The sequence below is a fragment of the Pinus tabuliformis genome, chromosome 2_2 (assembly GCF_031772625.1).
Source record: "Pinus tabuliformis cultivar Carrire ecotype Pingquan chromosome 2_2, CPIR1, whole genome shotgun sequence".
NCBI classification, from domain to species: Eukaryota; Viridiplantae; Streptophyta; class Pinopsida; order Pinales; family Pinaceae; genus Pinus; species Pinus tabuliformis.
The window spans coordinates 270,086,197-270,107,450 of NC_142300.1; the positions used below are offsets into that span (position 1 = coordinate 270,086,197).

Here is a 21,254-nt window from a genome sequence, read left to right on the forward strand (position 1 = left end):
ACTCTAACTCTCGTGACCTCCTAAAGGCCATGTCCTCCTCGAACTTCACATCCCGCCTGACAACAACTTTCCTCTGTGCAGGAATGTAAATCCGAAAGGCCTTTGAGGTCTCACTTTAGCCCACAAAGATACCCTTCTCTGCGGTGGGCTCTAGTTTGGTCCTCTTGTCCTTGGGTATGTAGGAGTATGTAATGCATCCAAAGATATGAAGGTGACCAATATCAGGCTTCTTCCCAGAAAAAGCCTCCTCCGGAGTCATGTGCCCCAAGGCACGATGCGGACTCCTGTTCTGCGAATAAACAGCTGTGTTGCAGGCCTCTGCCCACAAGAACAATGGAAACCCCTGATCATGTAACATGGCTTTGGCAGCTCCTACGATGGCTCTATTCTTCCTCTCTGCAACCCCGTTCTGTTGGGGGTTGTAAGGAACAGTGAACTCCCTCCTAATGCCTACCTCCGCACAATAGTCAACAAAATCTCCAAGGGTGTACTCTCCTCCATTGTCCGACCTGAGGGACTTGATCTTCCGACCTGTCTGTGTCTCCACAAGAACTCTAAACTCCTGAAACCGCTTGAAGACCTCACTCTTGGTCTTCAAGAAATAAATCCAGGTCCTCCTAGAGTGATCATCAATGAATAAAACATAGTACTCATATCCACTCAAGGAAACATGAGACATCCGACCGCTCACATCGGAATGAATCAAATCAAATATCCCAGTCGCTGTACTGTCACTGCTAGGAAAAGGGGATATGGCAAACTTGCCCATCGCACATCCTCTGCAAGTATCAAAGTGATCAATACTGAAATCTGACACACCTGTAGTGATCTCCCACAAAGTCCTCAAGGCTCCATGATACATATGCCCATCCTGCGGTGCCAAATCTCACACAGCTCAGAACTGCTAGCTCTGCTGTCGATACTACTGCTCAATGCCAAAAGTGGCTGGAATGCAAACTTGTACACCTTTGCATGGCGTACACCTATCACTCTAGCTGAATCAGTTGGAGTGCCCCTGGGATACATCAACACCTGTCCTCCCCTGAACAGTACCTCATATCCTCTGTCCTCCAAAGCTGAGATGGATATGAGGTTCTTCCTCATCCCTGGCACATAAAGAACATCTGACACCTTCAAGGGAGGTTTGGACTCCCTCTGAAATGTCAATGTCCCCACACCGACTGCTCTAACAACTCTGTCATCACCGAGTACTACCTCTATATCAGTGCCACTCTCTGAAAGCTCTGAGAAGTACTCACGGACTCCTGTCATGTGACGTGAAGCCCCACTGTCCACATACCAGATACCCGAAGATGCTCCGCTAATCGAGGGAAAAGCATGCTCCCTTTGAACCTGTGTGGCAGGTGATCCTGCACTAGAGGACTCACATGCAGTGAACCCAAACTCCCGGTCAAAACGAACTGCAAATTCCTCAACCTCTGCTGAAGCTGCCACGCTCTGGTTCTTCCCCTTCTTCTTCTTCTTCTCCGGACACACCACTGCATAGTGTCCCATCTTTTAACAATTCCAACACTTCACCTTGGAATAGTCCTTCTGTGTGTTACCCTGTTTACCTTTACCTTTGCCTTTGCCCCCACCATTGCTTGTGGAAGCCTGCTTCTTCCCTTTGCCTTTCTTGCCTCCTGCCGACAGTGCTACATCCCCATCCTGCTCAACTAGCTTGGCTACCCCAAGCTGACCTTTCCTGATCTCTATCTGAATGCAATCATCCTAAAACCTCTCCCATGTAGTAAGGGTCTCACGTGCACAAACCCCATCAGCAAAGTTCATCCATGAACGGGGGAGGCCATTCACTGCAATCCGCACCAACTCAGTGGGTGGAATGTCCTCTCCAACAGCTGCCAACTCATCTCTCACATTAGTAATCTTTGTGAGATATCCAGCTACACTATCATTACCCACCTTAATAATCTTCAACTTCTCCTTCAGGACCATTTTCCGGTTCTCGTTGGTACTCTGGTAGAGATTGGACAATGCTGTGGTCTTTGACTCCGTCTAGAATCGGTCTCTTACCCTTGTTGTTCTTTTTATTATACTCAGCCTACTGAGTAGCATCAGTAGGCACAACAACAGGGTTCTATGTGGTATGCACCATGATGTCCCAGACTTCTGCCTCCTCAAAGATACTTTGCATTCTCTCCTTCCAAACGCTGTAATTTGTATGCCCATCCAGCCTATCCTCCACCCTCAATCCCAATGACATCCTGCTGTCCTAAAACTGAAAAATAGCACTGTTGTAGTAAAGATAAAACTGTTGTTTGTGAAAAATCAGCTTGCTGGAATTTTCTGAGTGAAAAATCAGCAGGCTGTAATTTTCCTCCTTGCTATCCCAAGCTGCACTTCAGCACTCGAGCTCTGATACCATGTAAAAATTTCTCATTCCCCACCCTGGTTTTCAGTTTCACCTTATTTCTCCAAATTAGTTAAATGCCCTTTCCCATATCCATACATTCAACAATTGGAAAATAAATTTTGCTGAAAACACAAATTCTGGAAAAATTACAGAATGCTGGAAAATGCAGAAATATAAAAATCAGCACATACAAACAGCCATTTAACACATTTAAACACAGTGATTTTTGGTCAATGTGACCTGGAAAAACCCCCTACAACTATTCGGGAAAACCAGCTCGAGAGCTCTTTCTTATTTCTGGAAAATTCTTTTTACAGTGAGAAATATTCAGCAAAAATCAGCAAGTAAACTTTTACAACTTATCTCGTTTTCCTTGCCTCAGCCAACTGGAAAAACTTGCAAATAGCAAAATCTGAACAGCAATAAGGAATCTAGTAGAACTCAACAGCAAGGATGATAACCCTATTTAGTAAGTGACACCTATAAATACTCTTTCACCTAGGAACCAATAAATCACACTGACACCCCAAAACCAAACTCTTAATACTCTTTGACCTGTGCCAATTTTCAGCCTTAAATTCTGTTGTACGGCTTGCCTAGAAAATCGTGCAAGCTGCCAGAAATTCTGGTGTACGATTTCCTCGATTTCTGTGCCGAAAACTGTTGTACAGCCTCCTTGAAAATCTATTGTACGGCCTCCTTGAAAATCGTGCCAGCAAACTTAGATTTCTGCTCCTCGATTTCTGTGCAAACTGCTGTACGGCCTCCTTGAAAATTGTGCCCAAAAATTTGCCTTTCACTGTATGCTAACTCAGCTGTACGGACTTGCTGGAATGCTGCCTTGGAATGTGTGCCAAGCTGCTGCCTCCTCCTCCCTGTCCAGAAATCTCCCTTGCTCTCTTGCTCTCCTTCTCCCAATCTGCTTATGAAAGAATAAATGACCTTTTCCTCCTTTTCCTCCTTTAATCTAACCCTAAGTGACTTTCGGGTGATCCCTAAATCCAATGGCTGAAATAGATTGAGATCTAGGGCTGAGATTAAATGTTCATTTAAATCTCACTTTCTATTTTTTAATTCACCCCACTTTAATAAAGACCCACTTAGTCATTTATTTCCAAAGTCACTTTTCCTTTCTAATTTTACATTGACTTTATTAAAGTCACTTTAAAATTAGACTTTAGTAACTTTATCACTTAAAGTCACTTTTAAATTAGATTTGACTTTATAAAAATTATAAAGTCACTTTAGGAGAAAAATTAAATTCTTTTGGACACTTTTCCCTAGGCCAAAGATCAAAGCCTTAGGGAACCACCTATCCTCCGGTACCAAATTTCAACAAAACTCAAAGCCATACGAGTCCTTCGACTCCTTCCTTCAACACTGGAGGTGGAAACATAAACATCTTTTTTGCTCCCCACACAAAACCCGGTTCCCAACCTACCTTGGATGGCACTGGTTGGAAAAAAAATATCCATAGTTAGGCAAGGAAGGCCATTGCTAACTTTTGGTACTATTCTGACATACCTTTCCATTGTGCCAGAAGTCCTTATTGGCAAGCTATGATTGATGCAATTGCTATTGTAGGTCCAGGGTTCAGAGCCCCTACATCAGAGAGCCTTAGGACAGATATGTTGTTAGAGAGTGTTAAAGATGTCATGCTTGTGCTAGCTGAGTTTTGTTCATCATGGGTAGAAACAGGGTGCACCATCATGAGTGATGGATGGACAGATTAGAGGAATAGAACTTTAATAAATTTACTTGTATATTGTCCCGCAAGCACAATGTTTCTCAAATCAGTGGATGCTTCAAACAAGGTTAAGACTGCCCAACTTATCTGTGAAATGATGGAGGAAGTCGTTCAAGAAGTGGGAGAAGAACATGTTGTACAAATTGTCACCGGTAATGCAACTAATTATATGGCTGTTGGTAGACTTTTTGAGATTAGGCACCCCACTATTTTTTGGACCTCTTGTGTTGCCCATTGCATAGATTTAATGCTTGAGGACATTGGTAAGCTTCATTGGATACATGAGGTTGTGGAGAAGGCAAAGTCCATAACCAAATACCTATACAACCACACTATTGTCCTAAACGCTATGAGAATATACACTGAAGGTAAAGAAATTGTTTGACTTGCAGTGACTAGATTTGCAACAAATTTCATATCTTTGCAATCTGTGGTTGAGCAAAAGATAAATTTGAAGAGGATGTTCTTGGGACCTGAGTGGATGGGATCTAAACATTCCAAGACCCTTGAAGGCATCGAAATTGTTGCACTTGTGTTTAATGATGGTTTCTGGAATGACGCCGAAGAGATTATTGCTGTGACGGAGTCCCTTGTTAGAGTTCTCAGGTACTTCAAGTCTTTTAACTTTTTCATTTTTTAAATTTCATTTCGAGCTTCTTTTTATTTACAATGTTTCATATTTCTTTAAATTTGAATGCTTGAACTTTCAGGATGGTTGATGGTGACAAACCCGCTATGGGTAACATTTATGAGGCGATGGACCTCGCAAAGGAGGCCATCAAAAGAAGATATGGGGATGACGAGACAAAGTATATGCCTCTTTGGGACATTATAGATGCACGTTGGGATAGGCAATTGCATTCCCCCTTACATGCTGCTGGGTACTTCTTAAACCCACAATATTTTTATGATAAGAGCAAATTTAATGAGGATGGGGAGGTTGGCAGAGGACTTATGACATGCGTGGAAAGGTGCTTCCCTGATCCAAAACAACAAAGTCGTGTCTTTTCCCAACTACAAGATTATAGGGCACCATCTAAATTGTTTGCCTATACCAGTGCTATAAGACAAAGGTCTAAGATGTTGCCAGGTACCCAGCTTGAAGGCTTCATCAATTCATTAAATTTGTTTAAACTTTATTTTGTATGTTAAATGTTTTATTAAATTTTCTTTTCTTTTTAAGTTTTTACTATTTACTAATTTAGTACTTCTACTCACAAACCCTTATCACTTGCTAAGTCTTTGGTGGCAAAACTTTGGTAGTGATACACCAGATTTGAAGAGATTTGCCATTCGAATCTTAAACCAAGCATGCAGTGCTTCAAGTTGTGAACGCAACTGGAGCATGTTTGAGAAAATACATTCTAAGAAGCGCAACCGATTGACACAAAAACGCTTGAATGACCTTGTATTTGTCCATTACAATCTACGACTTCGCAACAAACAAATACTAGGTGAGACTCGAGAGCTTGAATTTGAAGGTTTCATAATCTAGTTCGTACTTTAAAGTTCAAACTTCAAACTTCAAAGTGAAACTTTAATTCACATTTCAATGTCTCATGATAATGACAAGAATGGATCATTCACCAATCGACCTTGAAGAGATAGATTTGCAAGTTAAAAATGCGGCAGACTGGGTTCAATTAGATGAGCCTCCTCTTTTAAGCCTTCATGACTTGCAGAACTTTGAGAGTCAAGCAAGCGAAGGAGTGGAAGGAATCGCTTCTAGTTCTCACTCTTAAGAGTCTTAGACTCTTAGTTGCTGATTTTTTTCTAATTAGTATGCAGTGTTTTGTAAACTTTTAGAAGCATATGCTTTTAAAGTTCTAAGGACTCAAGACTCAGTGCTTTGGATCATGTTTGGACTCATAACATATATGAGATACTTATTTATTCATGATATTTTGGACATCTATTGATATTATGCATTGTTTGGACATGCCTTTACCCAATATTAATGAAAAATGGTTTTTTTAATTCAATATATGTGTATATTTTTATTTAATGAATTCAACGATTTTTTGCCCATTTTTTGCCCATTTTTTCCCGATCCGATTAAAACTCTTCGCTCTTTTGCCTCGTCGATTTATTGCCGATTCCGAGTCTGGTAACATTGGTTCAAACCCTATGGAACAATCAAGGTGACATTATTTTGGGATCACCTTGGATGGAAACGATAGGATCTGTCATCTTAAATACAAAGAAAAAGTTTTTGAAATTTTCCCACAAGAAGAAAAAAATAACACTCCAAGATGTTACACTGAAACCAAATTCAGTAACATCGGAAGATATATCAGATATTTCAAAAGTAATTTCTCAAGAAGGTAAAAAAATATTACAAAATATGCAAAATGAAATTGACAAAATCACTGTTGACAAAAATGAAGAAGTTTCGCGACTTAAAACCATAGTGAAAAATTACTGACACAAATTAAGAAACTTAAGAAGGATAAGAAGTCATTAGAAAACAAGGTACAACAACTTATCGAGAAGGAAGCATCAAATGTAAGAATTCAAGTTGATGACAAAACAACAAATACCGATCCAGTGAATGTCACAACTCAGGAAGAAGACAAGCAAGTTGAAGAAAAGATGCGCTTGAATGTTGCAGTTCAGATGATAAACACCCCAAGTGAAGTTTTGGTAACGAACTCAACAACATCATCCCCTGAAGTAACTCAAAAAATTTGCACACACCTAATAAGGGAAAGTAAAGTCCCATATCGACATCTGAATCATGAGAGTAGACAACTCAACCAAGCTACGTATCGGGACCATTCAGACCAGAAACAAAAAATTGATGTTTCAGAGAATAATGACGTAAAATCAATCTCGTCTTATGTTGACAAGTCGTTACAAAATTCCAGTGATCACAATACCACACAGAAGATTAATCTAGGATGGTCTAATCCCTTCTCAGTGCGACAATTTTGTTTGTCACTTAGAAAATCATATCAGCTTGTATCGACTAAGATGATTGTTCTGAGACAGAAAGACATTTGAAGCCGAAAAAGAGATCAAGCCTTTTCATTAACAAGCTTTGAGGACAAAGCTTTTTGAGGAAGAAGGCAATGTTATGAATAAATATATAGGAAATAATGTAAAATAATGTAAATGATAATAACCGTAAATAATTATTAGTTAATTAGTAATTAGGCTGAAGAGTCATGTCTAAATGAGACATGACTCTCCATGAAGAGACACTTGCTTGATATATAAGCAAGCCTCTCGTTCTCATTGTAAATCATTCTTATTCACACATTTTAATATATAATATTTGTATCCTCATGGATATCTTTATATTCCAAGTCTTTTGGAGCAATTAATTTAAAGAAGGAACTTTGTTCGCTTCACAGAAACTCTGAGATGTAAGCTCCCCAAAATGCTCCTCCGAGCCTCTCCTATCGAAATGCTCCAGCACCCTCCTAGTGAAATCCTCATAGGTTTCCACTCTGGCATGACCCATCATGGTTAGACCATGGACCAACCAGTCATGGGCTTCCCCTTCTAAATGAGAAGTGGCAATTTTAATTGCCTCTCCTTCCGTCATCTGATTAAGCTGGAAGTAGACATCCCGCTTCTCAACCCATGCTTTCACTGAACTCTTGGATGACCCATCAAAATTCGGGAGGAACAATCTCCCCATGGTGTGTTGTAAATCGGTGCCATGAGTGTAGCTTCCTCCACCTTGTCCCTTTCCCCTGTTATTACCTTTCAGCTAAAAAAAGTCCCTGAAGGTAATGACCTCTCTAAAGTCAGGGCCATAGGACTGATACTCCACAAAATAGTCCCCCATGGGCATCTCCTCTTGCCCTTGCGGCCCTCCAACACCGGATGCTATAAATGTGAGAATAGTGGACTTGGGTGGTGTGCTGGGAATGAGGGGTGTGTTGGGGCCATGACCCCCTTGGTGATGTGAAGCACCAAAGCCCTCACCAATTTGGAATCCCCCTGGAACCCCTTTCCCCTATTGTTAATGCAATTTTGCTGCCTTAGCTCCGCAATTCCTTTGTACAAGTCCTGCATAGCCTTGAGAAGATGTTGGGAAAACTCCTCCTCTTTGCCCCTTCTATCTCCCTCGTTATCCACCATGTTTGGCCTTTCGATCTCTGATTCAGCTATCACTAGATCTGGGGTGATTTGTAGCTACCTCTCTCTTCTTTTGTACCTCTACCTCATGTAAGTTACGTTTTGTTGATCTTCTAGTGTCATAGACTGATGTTGCTCCCCACAGGTTGAGCAAGGTCTATGAGCTTTGATGCCACCGTAATATCTCTAAGGAAATTTTACAATAATAAACAAAGCATGCATAGATGAAAACACATAGAAAATTTGCCCAGATATCAGAACACGAAACAGAGCCAAAAACTGTGTTGTTGAGCCATTTTATTGATAAAACATGAAGTTACAATAGGTGCTTGGAAAATATGAACCTGGGCTTGCCCAAGGCAAAATCCCCAAAGCGTACTGGCATTCACCGGTGCTCAGAAAATTCCGGGAAATTAACTCTAGGCTCTCCACCAAATACCCACAAAAACTCCCGAAGGAATTTGTTGATTGCTGACTTCGGAATTTTGGCCCATTTTGCCTCAATGGCACTGCTGCTAGGTAATTCGACCCACCTGATAATCCTGCTGCTGAAAGCCCCCAAATGACTGCAATCACCAACACATCTCCTCCCTAGACTCCTCCCCAAGTTTCAACCTAAAATTCCTTTCTCTCCTCAACCCCCATGTGTGACACCTCCAAGGACTGCACTGCTGCTACTGTAGCTTCTCCACATTCACACTTCGCTGCTCCCAGATCGAACTGAAAAGGATGAGACTCCCTCCTAGGGCTGGCAATCGAAGTCCACCTAAGCAAGGGGTGAAATTTCCACCGGAAACCTCTTGTGCTCAACAGCACTTGCAAACTTGGCCTCAACTCAAGCGTGCTAGTCTAAGAGAAAACTCAGATAATCATGAATGACCAAAAATGCTTGCCTCTTCCTCTTTTTGTCAAAGAGCCTCCAAAATGCCCATGTGGGCCTAAATTCGACTTTCACCCACCAATCTCCCTCCAATGAGTGTGAGTTTCCTTGTGGGCCATATTTCTCTATGGGTGGCACCCACTTACCACTCGCAGTTCAATTTATCTCCTCCTTCCTCTAATGTTTAGGCTTCCCTTTAGCTCAAAAACTCATATGGGACCTCTAAACCCACATTTCCTAAGTACAATGCGAATTTATCCAAAATTGGGCAAAATCGATATTTCCCCTTAGCAATATTGCTAAATGGGAATATCACAATATCCCTCAAACATTGCACCTATAGAATGCAGCCACTGTCATCGACTCATGTTTCTCAAAGAAAGTTTCAGGTAAAAAAAAGCTGTTTTTTGTTAAAAAAATTATTAATTAAATATAAAATAAAAATATATAAACCATTATCCATTACTTGTATGTCTAGCTGCTATTTTATCAGAAATTTATTGTACCAAACTCAACTCTCTTCAAAACATTAGGAATGTCAGACACATCAGCACAGCTTAATAACTTTAACCAGAGGTAACATAACTTTTCTAAAATTCAATACTTCTTACTCTATGTTTGAAATTTCGAATACAAAGGGATCTTGCAACATGGTCTATACTGACAGATAATACTTAAAAAAAATGATATGCTTAATATCAGCTGGCTGTGCATGGCCCAAGGAGCAAGAAAATTGTACCTCAACTAGATCTAGTGATACCAGACACTCCTCTTGTTCATTTGAACCTAGAAGTGGAATCGATGCAGTCAAGCATGACCCTACAACGCTTCCCACTGACTGCTGATATCTTTTTCTATCGTCCAATATGAGCAAAACCTGTTCCCAGTGTTCCAAAGATGCATCACCCTTGCTGGATCCACCTTTGGAGTCCTCATTAAAATCTGTAACAGAACACAGTCAACTGGTCAACATTTGTTAACCTGGAATTATTATCTTTCACTTGCAATACCATTGAATAAACAGCATAAAGATTAACAGTTTATTAATTATTAACAGAAGATGCAAGAACTGTTAGAAAAAGATAAAAGGATGTTAAACGTTCCTGTTCAAAACACTCAAACAATCTCTACAACACAAACTAATAATTGCAATTATTGGGATCATGCTTCATGTGTAACAAACAGCATCAGTTTACCCCAGATCTTTTACCTGTATTCAGAGAAATATCAGTGTCTCTGTAACTAGAACCTGAAGATATGCTTGAAGACACTACAGAAGATCCTGACAGAAGCTTTTCGTTCCTCTCTTTGAGGAGCTGAATTTCAGATTTAATATGTGATTTATACTCCAAAGATTCCTGAGTTATCGAATGTGTTTCCTGCCTTGATGCCTTCACAATTTCATCCAAAGCCTGACATGCATAAACCAACCAAAACTTGAACACGAATCTCCAATTCTGTTATTAGTGAAACAAGAATCCATCTTTATGTACAACCTAATGACCAGTTACCCAAGAGCATTAACCTTAGAACCATGATTAATCTCACACTTTACATGAAAGTTAGAACCAACCCTATCATGAGAGAAAAATATAGATATTAAAAATAGATATTATTGTTCTTTAACTCATGTAAGAGTACATCTATATAAACACACAATATGGTAATTTATAAATAACACATCATATTGAAACTTGGAAAGAAAGCATTATAAATAAATGAGCAGGAACATTTAACAATAAAAAATGTCGAGCAATTTTCCACCATTGCTTGTATTGGCATCCTCATCATTAGTATCACCTTTGCCTCTACCTTAATCCTCTGGGACATCAGTCAACACCACCCAATTTTGATGAAACTATCCAATCCAAGCTTTAAAATATAGAAAAAAACTTAACATGCCTGATCAATGATTTTGGCTTGAGTGAAGGGTACATTTTTGTTAAGACTGATAGAGGAAACAATCAATATCCCCAACATCAAGGTACATAAAGGGTTCTTGATTAAATGTCAATCCCATACCCTCATACGCAATAGAATCTAAAGAAAATGTTGCAATCCTACCAATCTTGAAATCCTGAAAATTGTTAAGTCTGTTGAATTTTAAAATGGATATGAAATTCTACTTTCTCCATATGAAATCTGATGAGGTTGGAACCACTCTCAAACATCCTGAAACAATTAATGGTAGTGTTAAAAATTTAATACTACCATTAATCGCTAGCATTTTTGGTGCAAATTGACATTGAAACCCTCTTTTAAAGAAAAAAATCCAATCTTAAACGCTTCTAGAAGTCTCCTTACTTCATAATTAACCTCTAATTAGGCATTAAAACCAAAAAATTGGGTTCCAACAATCAAATTAAGGAAAAATCAAACAAAAAAAATTTTGGAAAGATGTACGAAAACTGAAACATCTTTCAGTCCGTATGATACAGTTTCCCACACGTGAAACATGTTTCATACAAATTGAAATGTGTTTCAGTCATGTTTCAGCATTTCAGTACTAAAACGTGACTGATACGAGGGGGGGCAAATTTCCTGCAACATAGTGTTTATGAATGGATCTGTATATATATGATACTGCTCTGCTTTAATGGATTTATGATACTGTAACCATTGCTAATGCATATACATCCTTTGCTTTATCCCCTTGTATCGCTGCTAGTGCAGAATAACTCTTATAAGAGCCGTGAGTACCCGCGGGTCTTGATGGGTTTTATAGCGAGACGGGTCACTTGCATAGAACCTGGGGTTTCTACCCATACCCACCAAAACCTGCATAAAACTTGGCTAACCACATTGAACCCATGAAGCACCGCATATGACCTGCATAAGACCCGTGGAGACCCTCAAAATTCGATCTTTTTTATTTTTAAATTTCTTTTTAGAGATCATGTGGAGGGAAAGGGGAAAGGGAAAAGGGAGGGAAAATTTTGCCGAGTCTTATACAAGTCTTATATGGGTCGTTCCCGAGTCTTATACAGGTCACCGAGTCAATAACCAGACAAATATTATACGAGTATGAGTTGTGCAGCGTGCTACATTGATTGCTCAATGTAAAGTTCTCCAAATGTTGAATAATTGATCATGAGTTAGCAACATCCCTGCACATTTCATGATCTCCATGCCTAAGGTCATCTAGACTTGAAACTCAGGAATTGTACTAAATGACCAGCATTTGTTGGTCAGTCCAGAAGTCAATACAAGTATTCCAGATCTTGGATGGTAAGAACATCAATCAAGATTAGAGGCCAACAAAAGGGTTGATGTAAACAAAGAATACAGTGTTGCAGAATCATGATGCAATGTTCTCCAGCTGATGAACAATAGGTGAGCAACACTAGTCCACATTTCATGGTATTTAAGTCAATCAATGTTCATCTATAAATGAGGCTCTGGAATTGTGCTCCACATCCAGCAATGTTGGTCAATCCAGAACATAATACAAGCTTTCCAGGCTTGGATGGTAAAAACAACCATCAAAATTAGAGGGAGACAGACAAGTCAAACTAAACAACAAAATTGATTACCCTTTGGATTGAGGATCCTTTTCCAACAACACTAATTGAACAATAAGTTAAATCCAATGGCAAGAGAATTGTACATCATGATGGACAGTGCAAGAATTCAATGTTGGCAGAACTCTGACTCAACAATGCCTTGGTCAGGGTCCGAAAAAGTTGACCTAAAAAAATCATGGCCAAAAATATGCAAAAATTTGCTGAACAATAAATATTAAAAATATATAAAATTTTAATTTTTTATTTCAACTCAATTAAAATTTAATATATAAATTTGAAGCAACATCAATGGCATTCCCTCCTTTCCCCTATATCTGCATGATGAGTCAATGCTCTCCCTCCATACAAAAACAACATGTGAAAATGGGAAAATTGAGCCTCAAATCCTGAGTTTATTGTGAGAATAGCATTACCTAGTCCTAAGTCATGCACCTTCCTTGAACTGCAAAATTCCAAATGGAAAAATACCATAGATAACAGAAGCAATGAACTAGCCACAGCAACTAAATTGAAAATCTCAGAAATGCACAACCATTCACATATGAACATGAAAATATGGGCATAAACTCTGAGCCATTGTATTAATTCTGACAAATATGAGTACAATAAATGAGATCAAATGGACCTGGGCTTGCTACAACAAGTAAAACAAAATCCCAAGTGAGAAATGCTAGTGCCCAAGTATCGGAAATGGCTCTGCCAAATAACTTTGCGCTGATCCAGAGATTTACTACCACTGCTGTTGTAGGTGTATTGAGATTTCGGCCCTCAAATCTGCTCCAAAAATTCTGCAAAATTAAATGTAGGCTCTCCACACCAACTCCAACCAAACCCAGAAATATCTCATGGACCCAAGTGGTGGAAATGGTCCAAGGGTACACTGTGCCCTCCTCCAACAATTTTTGTTGTTGGCTGCTGAATAGAACTAGTAATTTTGCCCTTATAAGTGCTCAGAAAATTTTGTAAAATTAATCCTAGCCTCCTCTCACCAAACCCACAAAAACCCAACAAGGCTTTCGGCTAAATCTAACATGCCCCGGTGAACCCCAAGAAATGTGTGTGGCTCCAACTGGCTAGAAAAACACCCTGTAAAAAGAATCCTACTGTAGGAGGCCAAATTAATTCCTAGCAAATCTCCTCCAAACCCTGCAATTCACTCCTCCAAACCTCCTTAGTTCTCCTTCGCCCAAACTCCCCAAATATCCCTGTCAAAATGTATGTGCAGTCGTTGTCCAGAAACACCTGTGCAAACCCTAAAATAGATCAATTTGGCCCTCTAAAATGCAGCACTCTCGGCCCTGCAAATCACCAAGGAAAAACTCGTCCTCCCTATGGATAAATCTCTGCAAATTCTCCAACAAAAACGCCATGCTTTGCAAACTTCTCTTAGCCCTTTGAATTTCCTTTTGTGCCCTAAGAGAAGGACACTCCAGCTGGAAATAGTTTGCAATGTAGCTCCTAGAGAAGCCTTGAGATGGACTCCTTCTTACTCCCCTATGGTGACACTCGAAGTTCACCAAAGGTAGAGGTGGAATTCCCACTTGGAAATTCCTTGAGTTGAACAACATGGTTGTCTTGGATAAGCAACTCAAGAGAACTAATGTTCAAATTGTAAAATGAGTAAAGATGCCAAAAGTGAGGCCCTCAAGTTCTATTTATAATTTGCTGGCCTCTTCTCCCCTTGTGGTCCCCACTCTCTCTCTCTCTCACCTAATTCACACTTGCTTTTCTTTTCTCTCCTCCAAGAGTACAAGTTCCCTCCTCGGGTCAAATTTCTCTTTCTTGTAGCCCCCACATTCCATTAGAGTTGCAATTTTCCCTCTTTCTTCGAAGTCCCAAAATTGGAAATGTCCCATTTCCAAAATTGCTCTAATATGGAAAATAAAAATTGGTGACATGACATTCCTCCTCACCAAAAATTGCTTGTCCTCAAGCAATGCCTAAACAAGCACCCTCTCTTACTGTCAATCACCACTATCATCGCCAATAATACCAAGGTCCCAAATGCACCATTGAGTCATCTCCGATCTCTGCATTGTCCTATCATGAAGGAATCTCTCAATACCAGGATCCCAAGTCATCCTGATCAATGTGAAGCACCCTTGTTGCACTCACCATCCAACTAGGTATAAGCTCCAAAAGCCCTCCGCATACCATCAATAAGTAGAGCATCATGATAATGTAGGACTCTGTCCAACTCTCCATGAAGTTGCTTTACCAAGTAGTCCACCTCATGCACACCGAGAGTAAACTCCTGAAAATACAACCTAATCCCTATGGGGACAAAATCTCTCCCACATGAGCTCCTCCTGATATCCTCCTATTGACCAACCTGCCATGCTAATGAAGTCCCCCACGCCATCAGCGAGTCACTGAAGCCCAATGGAAGATCTGAGTCACCTCCCCTTGTAGCAACGAGCTCATCCCTAAAAAGTGGTTGAGTTGTCAAGTGTTGTCATGCTCGGTTCCCATGCTAATCTCAGAAGGGTGCCACCATGTTGTCGCTACGCCACTCTGACTCTAACAGATTGCCCACCATGCGCACATTGTATCCTCCTCCCTTGAAACTTGATGGCGAAATATCGATGAAGGCCAAGCTCATCTTGCCCAGATATCTCTATGATGTTAATATCTACCCATCCATGGCTAATCCTGATCCTGAGCTGCAACTGGAAAAACCTACCTCGCCATACAATGGAGGCCTCAGCGATCCCCCATGTGTCAACCCCAAAGTGAGCTAGATCACCCTCTGTTATGGTCCTGCACCTCACGAAATGGAGTGTCCTGTCAGCCAAATGAATCCTTGGATCCCATAACCAAAACTATTGTGGCGTAGTCCTAATGACTATTGGAATCCAACAACCTCACATCTCTGCTTCCTTGCACCCGCCATACCACACCATGGGATCTGCTATCCTATCTCCTAGAAGCGCACCCCAATACTGCTCGGAGACTAGACATTCACTAGAAAGAAAGGTCAACCACCTGATGTATATGCTCCTCTGACACCTCAGAGTGCCTTGCCCAAAATGTGTCATGCATCCCCTTAAGTGTGAACTCAAGGTTGTGTTGAAGAATCTAGGGCATGCATAATTAGCGTGATTCTTCGTTACATGATAATAATTTGTGAAGTATTTAAACAATGTTAACTTAGTTTGATGTTTACTTCATTATTAACATGTGTATGTTAGCTTCATCAAACTACTATCAAAAAACAAAAGAGACAAGAACACAAATATTAGGCTTTCTACCAAGGCCAAAATCTCTCTTTCTTGAAGAGGAAAACCCATGCGTAAATTCTTCTTATAGAGATTCCATTGATGAATACCAAGACCACGACCCTTGAGACACTCTGCCTCTCCAAGACTAAGAAATCAATCCTCCTTTCTATTGTTGCTGAGATCATCGTCATTGTTGCACCATTGAAGCCATCACTACAGCATCGTTGAGATCTTCATTGTTGCTTCTTCACCATATCTATGAGATCCATTGAGATCTTCACTGTGATCTCTATGCCTTCATCGATGCACTGAGATCTTCATTATGACAGTCATCATGATAATTGTTTCATCATGCCTTCATTACTGTACTCTAGCTGAGACCATCATGTTGACTGTGAACATGTGAGAATGTATACCAAGACTATAGGATCATTGTGATCTTTTCGAAACAGTGAGACCATGCAAAGACAGTGAGTGATCCGAAGTTCTTTTCATCACACACATACATATACATTGACTGATAGAAATAGATCTACCAAAATGAGATACTATTCCTCGTTGTACTTAGGTTCTTTCTGTCTCATTTATTTAGAGACTGTAATGGTTACTGCAGCTCTTTATTAGGACTGTATCCTCCAAGAAAAATCATCTTTGCGGCTTGTTATTGTGTCACAATAGTATATATGTGTGTGTGTATGTGTGTGTGATTGAGACAACCTCTGACATCAATCTTATTAGGTCGAGAGAGAGTTTCTATCACTATTGTTCTTTGTCTAGACTTCTACATGAGTATCACCGAGACCTTGATATCAAGACTGCTGTGTGAGATCCATTAACACTTTGTCCAAATCTTCGCTGCTCCATTCAGCCGAGATCCTCACAGGTATGCCGAGATCACTAGCTGTGTAATTGTGATATGTCTAGGTAGATCCGTATGCCCAAAACAGAGATGCCGAGAATGTCTAATCCTTTGATCATTGCAGCGTCCACTATACAAGGTTACTCCTGCTCCATTAGGCCAAGGTCAAGACTGCACCTAAACCCCAAACGAGGTGCAATCAAGCCCTAACTGCGGCTCTGCTCCTCCACACAAAATTTCAGAGCCTTCCGAAATTTTCTTGTATGTTTTTCGTTGACCCTTCATGGGTATTTATAGTGGTCATCCCATATATGCAAGCCGACATGAACTTTCAAACCGACGTGACCCTTTCTTCAAGCCGACATGTCATATATTTATTTATTTAATTCATTTTGGAGCCGACATTACATTCCTTTGTTGTTTTGCTTGCAGATTTCGGTGAGCTTGCTCTTGGAGGATTCTTCTTGGTCTTGGAGGGCTGGTTTGACACCAATACATTTTACATAGGCTCTAAAGGAGCTTCTCCATTCATGACATGACTCTTTGACATAACAATAAGTCCTAAAGACATCAAGAAGAAGTCTTTTACCTAGAGACACTTCTTGCTCATGAAACCCATGTAGCAAGATTACAAAAATAATGTATTTCCTTTTATTACATCAAATACAAAGATCATGTCATCATGAAGACCAAACCTTGTTACACTTTCTTCAATAGGGTGGAACATATGCTACATCAGGAGCAAACCATGCAATCCCCAAACTTGTACCTGTCATCTCGTGCCCTGACCCAATGCCACCGCTGAGAAGTTGTTGGGTCCCTATAATACTAGTGATTACCCCATTACTATTGTAGTTGTACCCCTTATTAATATTGTTGTGCCCCTATTGTCCCCATATTGTTATTATTGTGCCCCATAGAATCCCACTATTGTTATTTTTGTGGCTTTATATTATTATTGTTAGGTCGGTTGGATTATATTGTGACTCCTTAGACTCCTATATAGAAATGAGGTTTTGTCATTTGAATCATCAAAGAATTGTTCATTTATGTAATGTAAAGAAGGTTGCCCCCTCGAACAGGCTGAATTCTAAGGCGTTGATCTATCTTTTCTATCTTTTTCTTGAGTTGGTTTCATAACATTTGGTATCAGAGCTTTGGATTCTAGGGTTTCGCTGCTCCAAACAGGTCATCGTGGCATTTTCGCTATAACTTTTTTCTGCGACGTTTCAGAAGCTAAAAAAAAACCCATTTGAGAAGACATCGCACTGAATCTTGGGTCCGAATTTCAGAGCTTTTCGCGCTATATTTGTGGAGATATGATCTGAGGAAGTTGGTATTTTTGCAGACTCCTGAATTACATTCCAAACAGGTGACATTGGGAAAATCGTCATAAATTTCTCTCAGCATCGGATTGAAATTTCGTAAAAAGGTACAGAAAGAGGATGGACTGTAGTTTCTTGTATATATTTTTCAGTGCCAAAGGTCGAAACAGTGACTCGTGGCACGTTGTACAAGTTCGCTCTACTGAACTAGTCTATAATCAGGTCACTGTGGGGGATTTCACATTACTCTTCCTTGGAGAATCCAATTTGGATCACACTGGTGGCATTGAAAAGAGGACACAGAGGGCTACTGTAGGTCACAATTTCAGAACTAGATGATTCGAAAGTACAAAGATACATCAGAGGCAATATCGAGCTCCTACCAAGTGAAAAAAGGTGTGTAGATTTTTTTTAAATTTTTGCTTAAGCTTGGTTTGAAAATTTATTTTGAAGGAATTCAAAGGGCTTAGTAGAGCATTATTATCGGTAACTGATGCCCCAAGGAAAGAAAATGCAAACACTTAGTAAGCAACCTGAAAGCTCTAGCATGACTCATGAAGAAGAGGAAGAAATGCTACATGATATATCAAAATTACAAGACCAGGTGCAACAAATGTTACTCTCACAAAAGCTAATAGAAGTTAAGATAAAGGGCATGGAAGCTAAGATGGACGATTTGAAGATAGATTTGAAGAGAGACATGGCAGATTTGAAGACAGATTTGACAAATTTTCTACAAGAAATACTTACTAATGGTGAAAAGGTAGTAAAGGAAACTCATGATGCGAACAAAAGAAATGTTAATCATGATTTCATAGACTCTAATGTGGGATCAAAGACCCACCATATTCCAAAAATCGATATGAGGAAGTTTGATGGCAAGGATCCCGCAACATGGATATTACAGATGGAGCAATTTTTCGATCTCAATAATGTGCAAAACACACAAAAGGTACGTATTGCATCTTTATATTTGGAACCAAATCAGTTTGTATGGTATGATGGAGCAATTTTTCGATCTCAATAATGTGCAAAACACACAAAAGGTACGTATTGCATCTTTATATTTGGAACCAAATCAGTTTGTATGGTATCAATGGCTTTGCTCTCGTAAACAAATTATCACTTGGGCAATTTTTACAGAAGAATTGACAGCACATTATGAGGATACAAAAAGCAACACTTTTTTTAGCCAATTGATAAGTCTCAAACAAAAGGGTTCAATAATAGAGCACATTAAGGAGTTCCAAAAATTGAACATAAGGGTAAAAAATATTCCAGAGGAGCATAGGATTGATGTGTTCATAAGGACTTTAAAGCATAATATTCAACATGATGTTCGCCTTTGGGAACCTAATTCATTAGAGAAGGCATTCAGATTAGCAAGAAAAATGGAAAGCAAAATTATGGCAACGAGGAAGCATACCACTCACAACTATAAAGATGGAGGTGTTGTTGCCCCTAGTCTTCCACAACCTATAAGGTTGACACCACAACAATTGGAAGAAAAAAGAGCAAAAGGGCTTTGTTATAGTTGTGATAGCAAATACACTAAAGGTCATAAGTGTGCTGAGAAGAAATTATTCTACATAGATTGTGAAGAGGAAGAAGAAATGGAGCAAGAAAGGTCAAAAGAAGAGGATATACTCCAGGAACAAAGCCTAGATAAAGAAGAAATGAATCCGACCATATCTTGTAGTGCATTGGCGGGAATTACCACTCCTCAAACCATCAAGATAGAAGGACAAATCAAGAAGAAAAAGGTAATAGTGTTGATTGATTCAGGAAGTACCCACAATTTTATTCATTGTAAGGTAGCAAAAGAATTGAATTGCTTCTTATATCCAGCACCAAAGTGTCAAGTGATGGTTGCAAACGGAGGAACAATAAATTGCTCTGGAAAGTGCCATAATATCAAGCTATCCATGGGAGAATATGTATTGACTAGCCCAATGCTTTCCATTCCAATGGAAGGTGTTGATGTTGTACTAGGAGTCCAATGGCTACAATCCTTGGGTACAATAGTTTTTAATTTTCAAGAATCTTTCATGAAATTTTCTGTGGAAGGAAAGGAAGTTGACATAAAGGGTATCGCAGGGAAACCGGGAAAGATAATCAGCTCTAACAGTATGACAAAGCTTCTAAAAAAGGAACAAAGAGGTGTAATTGCACAATTATGTTCGCTAGATGTTTCCACATTGGAATCATCTATTTCTCCAGATCTCCAAAAAGTCTTAGACAATCATTCCAAGGTATTTGAGACTCCCAAAAGTCTCCCACCTATTCGTAATCATGATCATGCTATTCATCTGATTCCAGGAAGTTTTCCTCCAAACATCAGGCCGTACAGATATCCCTATGCCCAAAAGAGTGATATTGAACATATGGTTGCAGAAATGCTAGACGTTGGTATAATTCAACTGAGTCAAAGTTCTTTCTCTGCTCCAGTAGTATTGGTGCACAAGAAGAATGGATCATGGCGCATGTGTCCGATTATAGGGAGCTCAACAAGCTCGCTATTAAAGATAAGTTTCCCATTCCTGTCATTGATGGATTACTGGATGAATTGCATGGATCAATTTACTTCACCAAGTTGGATGTTCGTACAAGATATCATCAAATCAAAATGAAGACTGAAGACATTCCGAAAACAACATTTAGAACTCATGAGGGTCATTATGAATTTTTGGTCATGCCTTTTGGCCTTACCAATGCACCTTCAACATTTCAAGGTTTGATGAATTCAATTTTCAAACCATTCCTTAGAAAATTTGTGTTAGTATTTTTTGATGATATACTAATCTACAGCAAGCCTTGGAAGGATCATGTTGAACATGTTGACAGGGTGCTACAACTATTGGAGGAGAAACAATTATATGCAAAAAGGTCCAAATGTTTCTTTGGAGTACAAGAGGTGGAATATCTAGGTCATATTGTATCTCATGAAGGAATTAAGGTAGACCCTAGCAAAATTAAAGCCATTAAGGAATGGAAAATCCCCACATCCATAAAGCATCTGCGAGGATTTCTCAGGTTGACAGGGTATTATCGCAAGTTTGTTAAGAATTATGGGAGAATAGCAACACCTCTAACAACATTATTGAAGAAAGATGCATTTTCATGGACTCCAGAAGCAACAAAGGCCTTCGAACATCTTAAAGAGGCAATGTGCCAAGCACCGGTCTTAGCTACACCAGACTTCACAAAAACCTTTATTGTGGAATGTGATGCTTCA

The 21,254-nt window shown here is 39.6% G+C and overlaps 1 protein-coding gene across 4 annotated transcripts in view; it reads right to left on the bottom strand.

Moving 5' to 3' along the window:
• The window catches only part of LOC149192347 (ARM repeat superfamily protein), a 336,187-nt gene that overhangs the window by 53,674 nt on the left and 261,259 nt on the right, over nucleotides 1-21,254 (bottom strand). For all 4 annotated transcript variants that reach the window (XM_089404557.1, XM_089404556.1, XM_089404558.1 and 1 more), the window contains exons 14-15: nucleotides 10,301-10,502; nucleotides 9,830-10,032 (exon numbers count right to left, since the gene is read on the bottom strand). In XM_089404557.1, coding sequence (XP_089260683.1) covers nucleotides 9,830-10,032; nucleotides 10,301-10,502 — 405 coding nt within the window. The remainder of the gene's footprint in view (nucleotides 1-9,829; nucleotides 10,033-10,300; nucleotides 10,503-21,254) is intronic.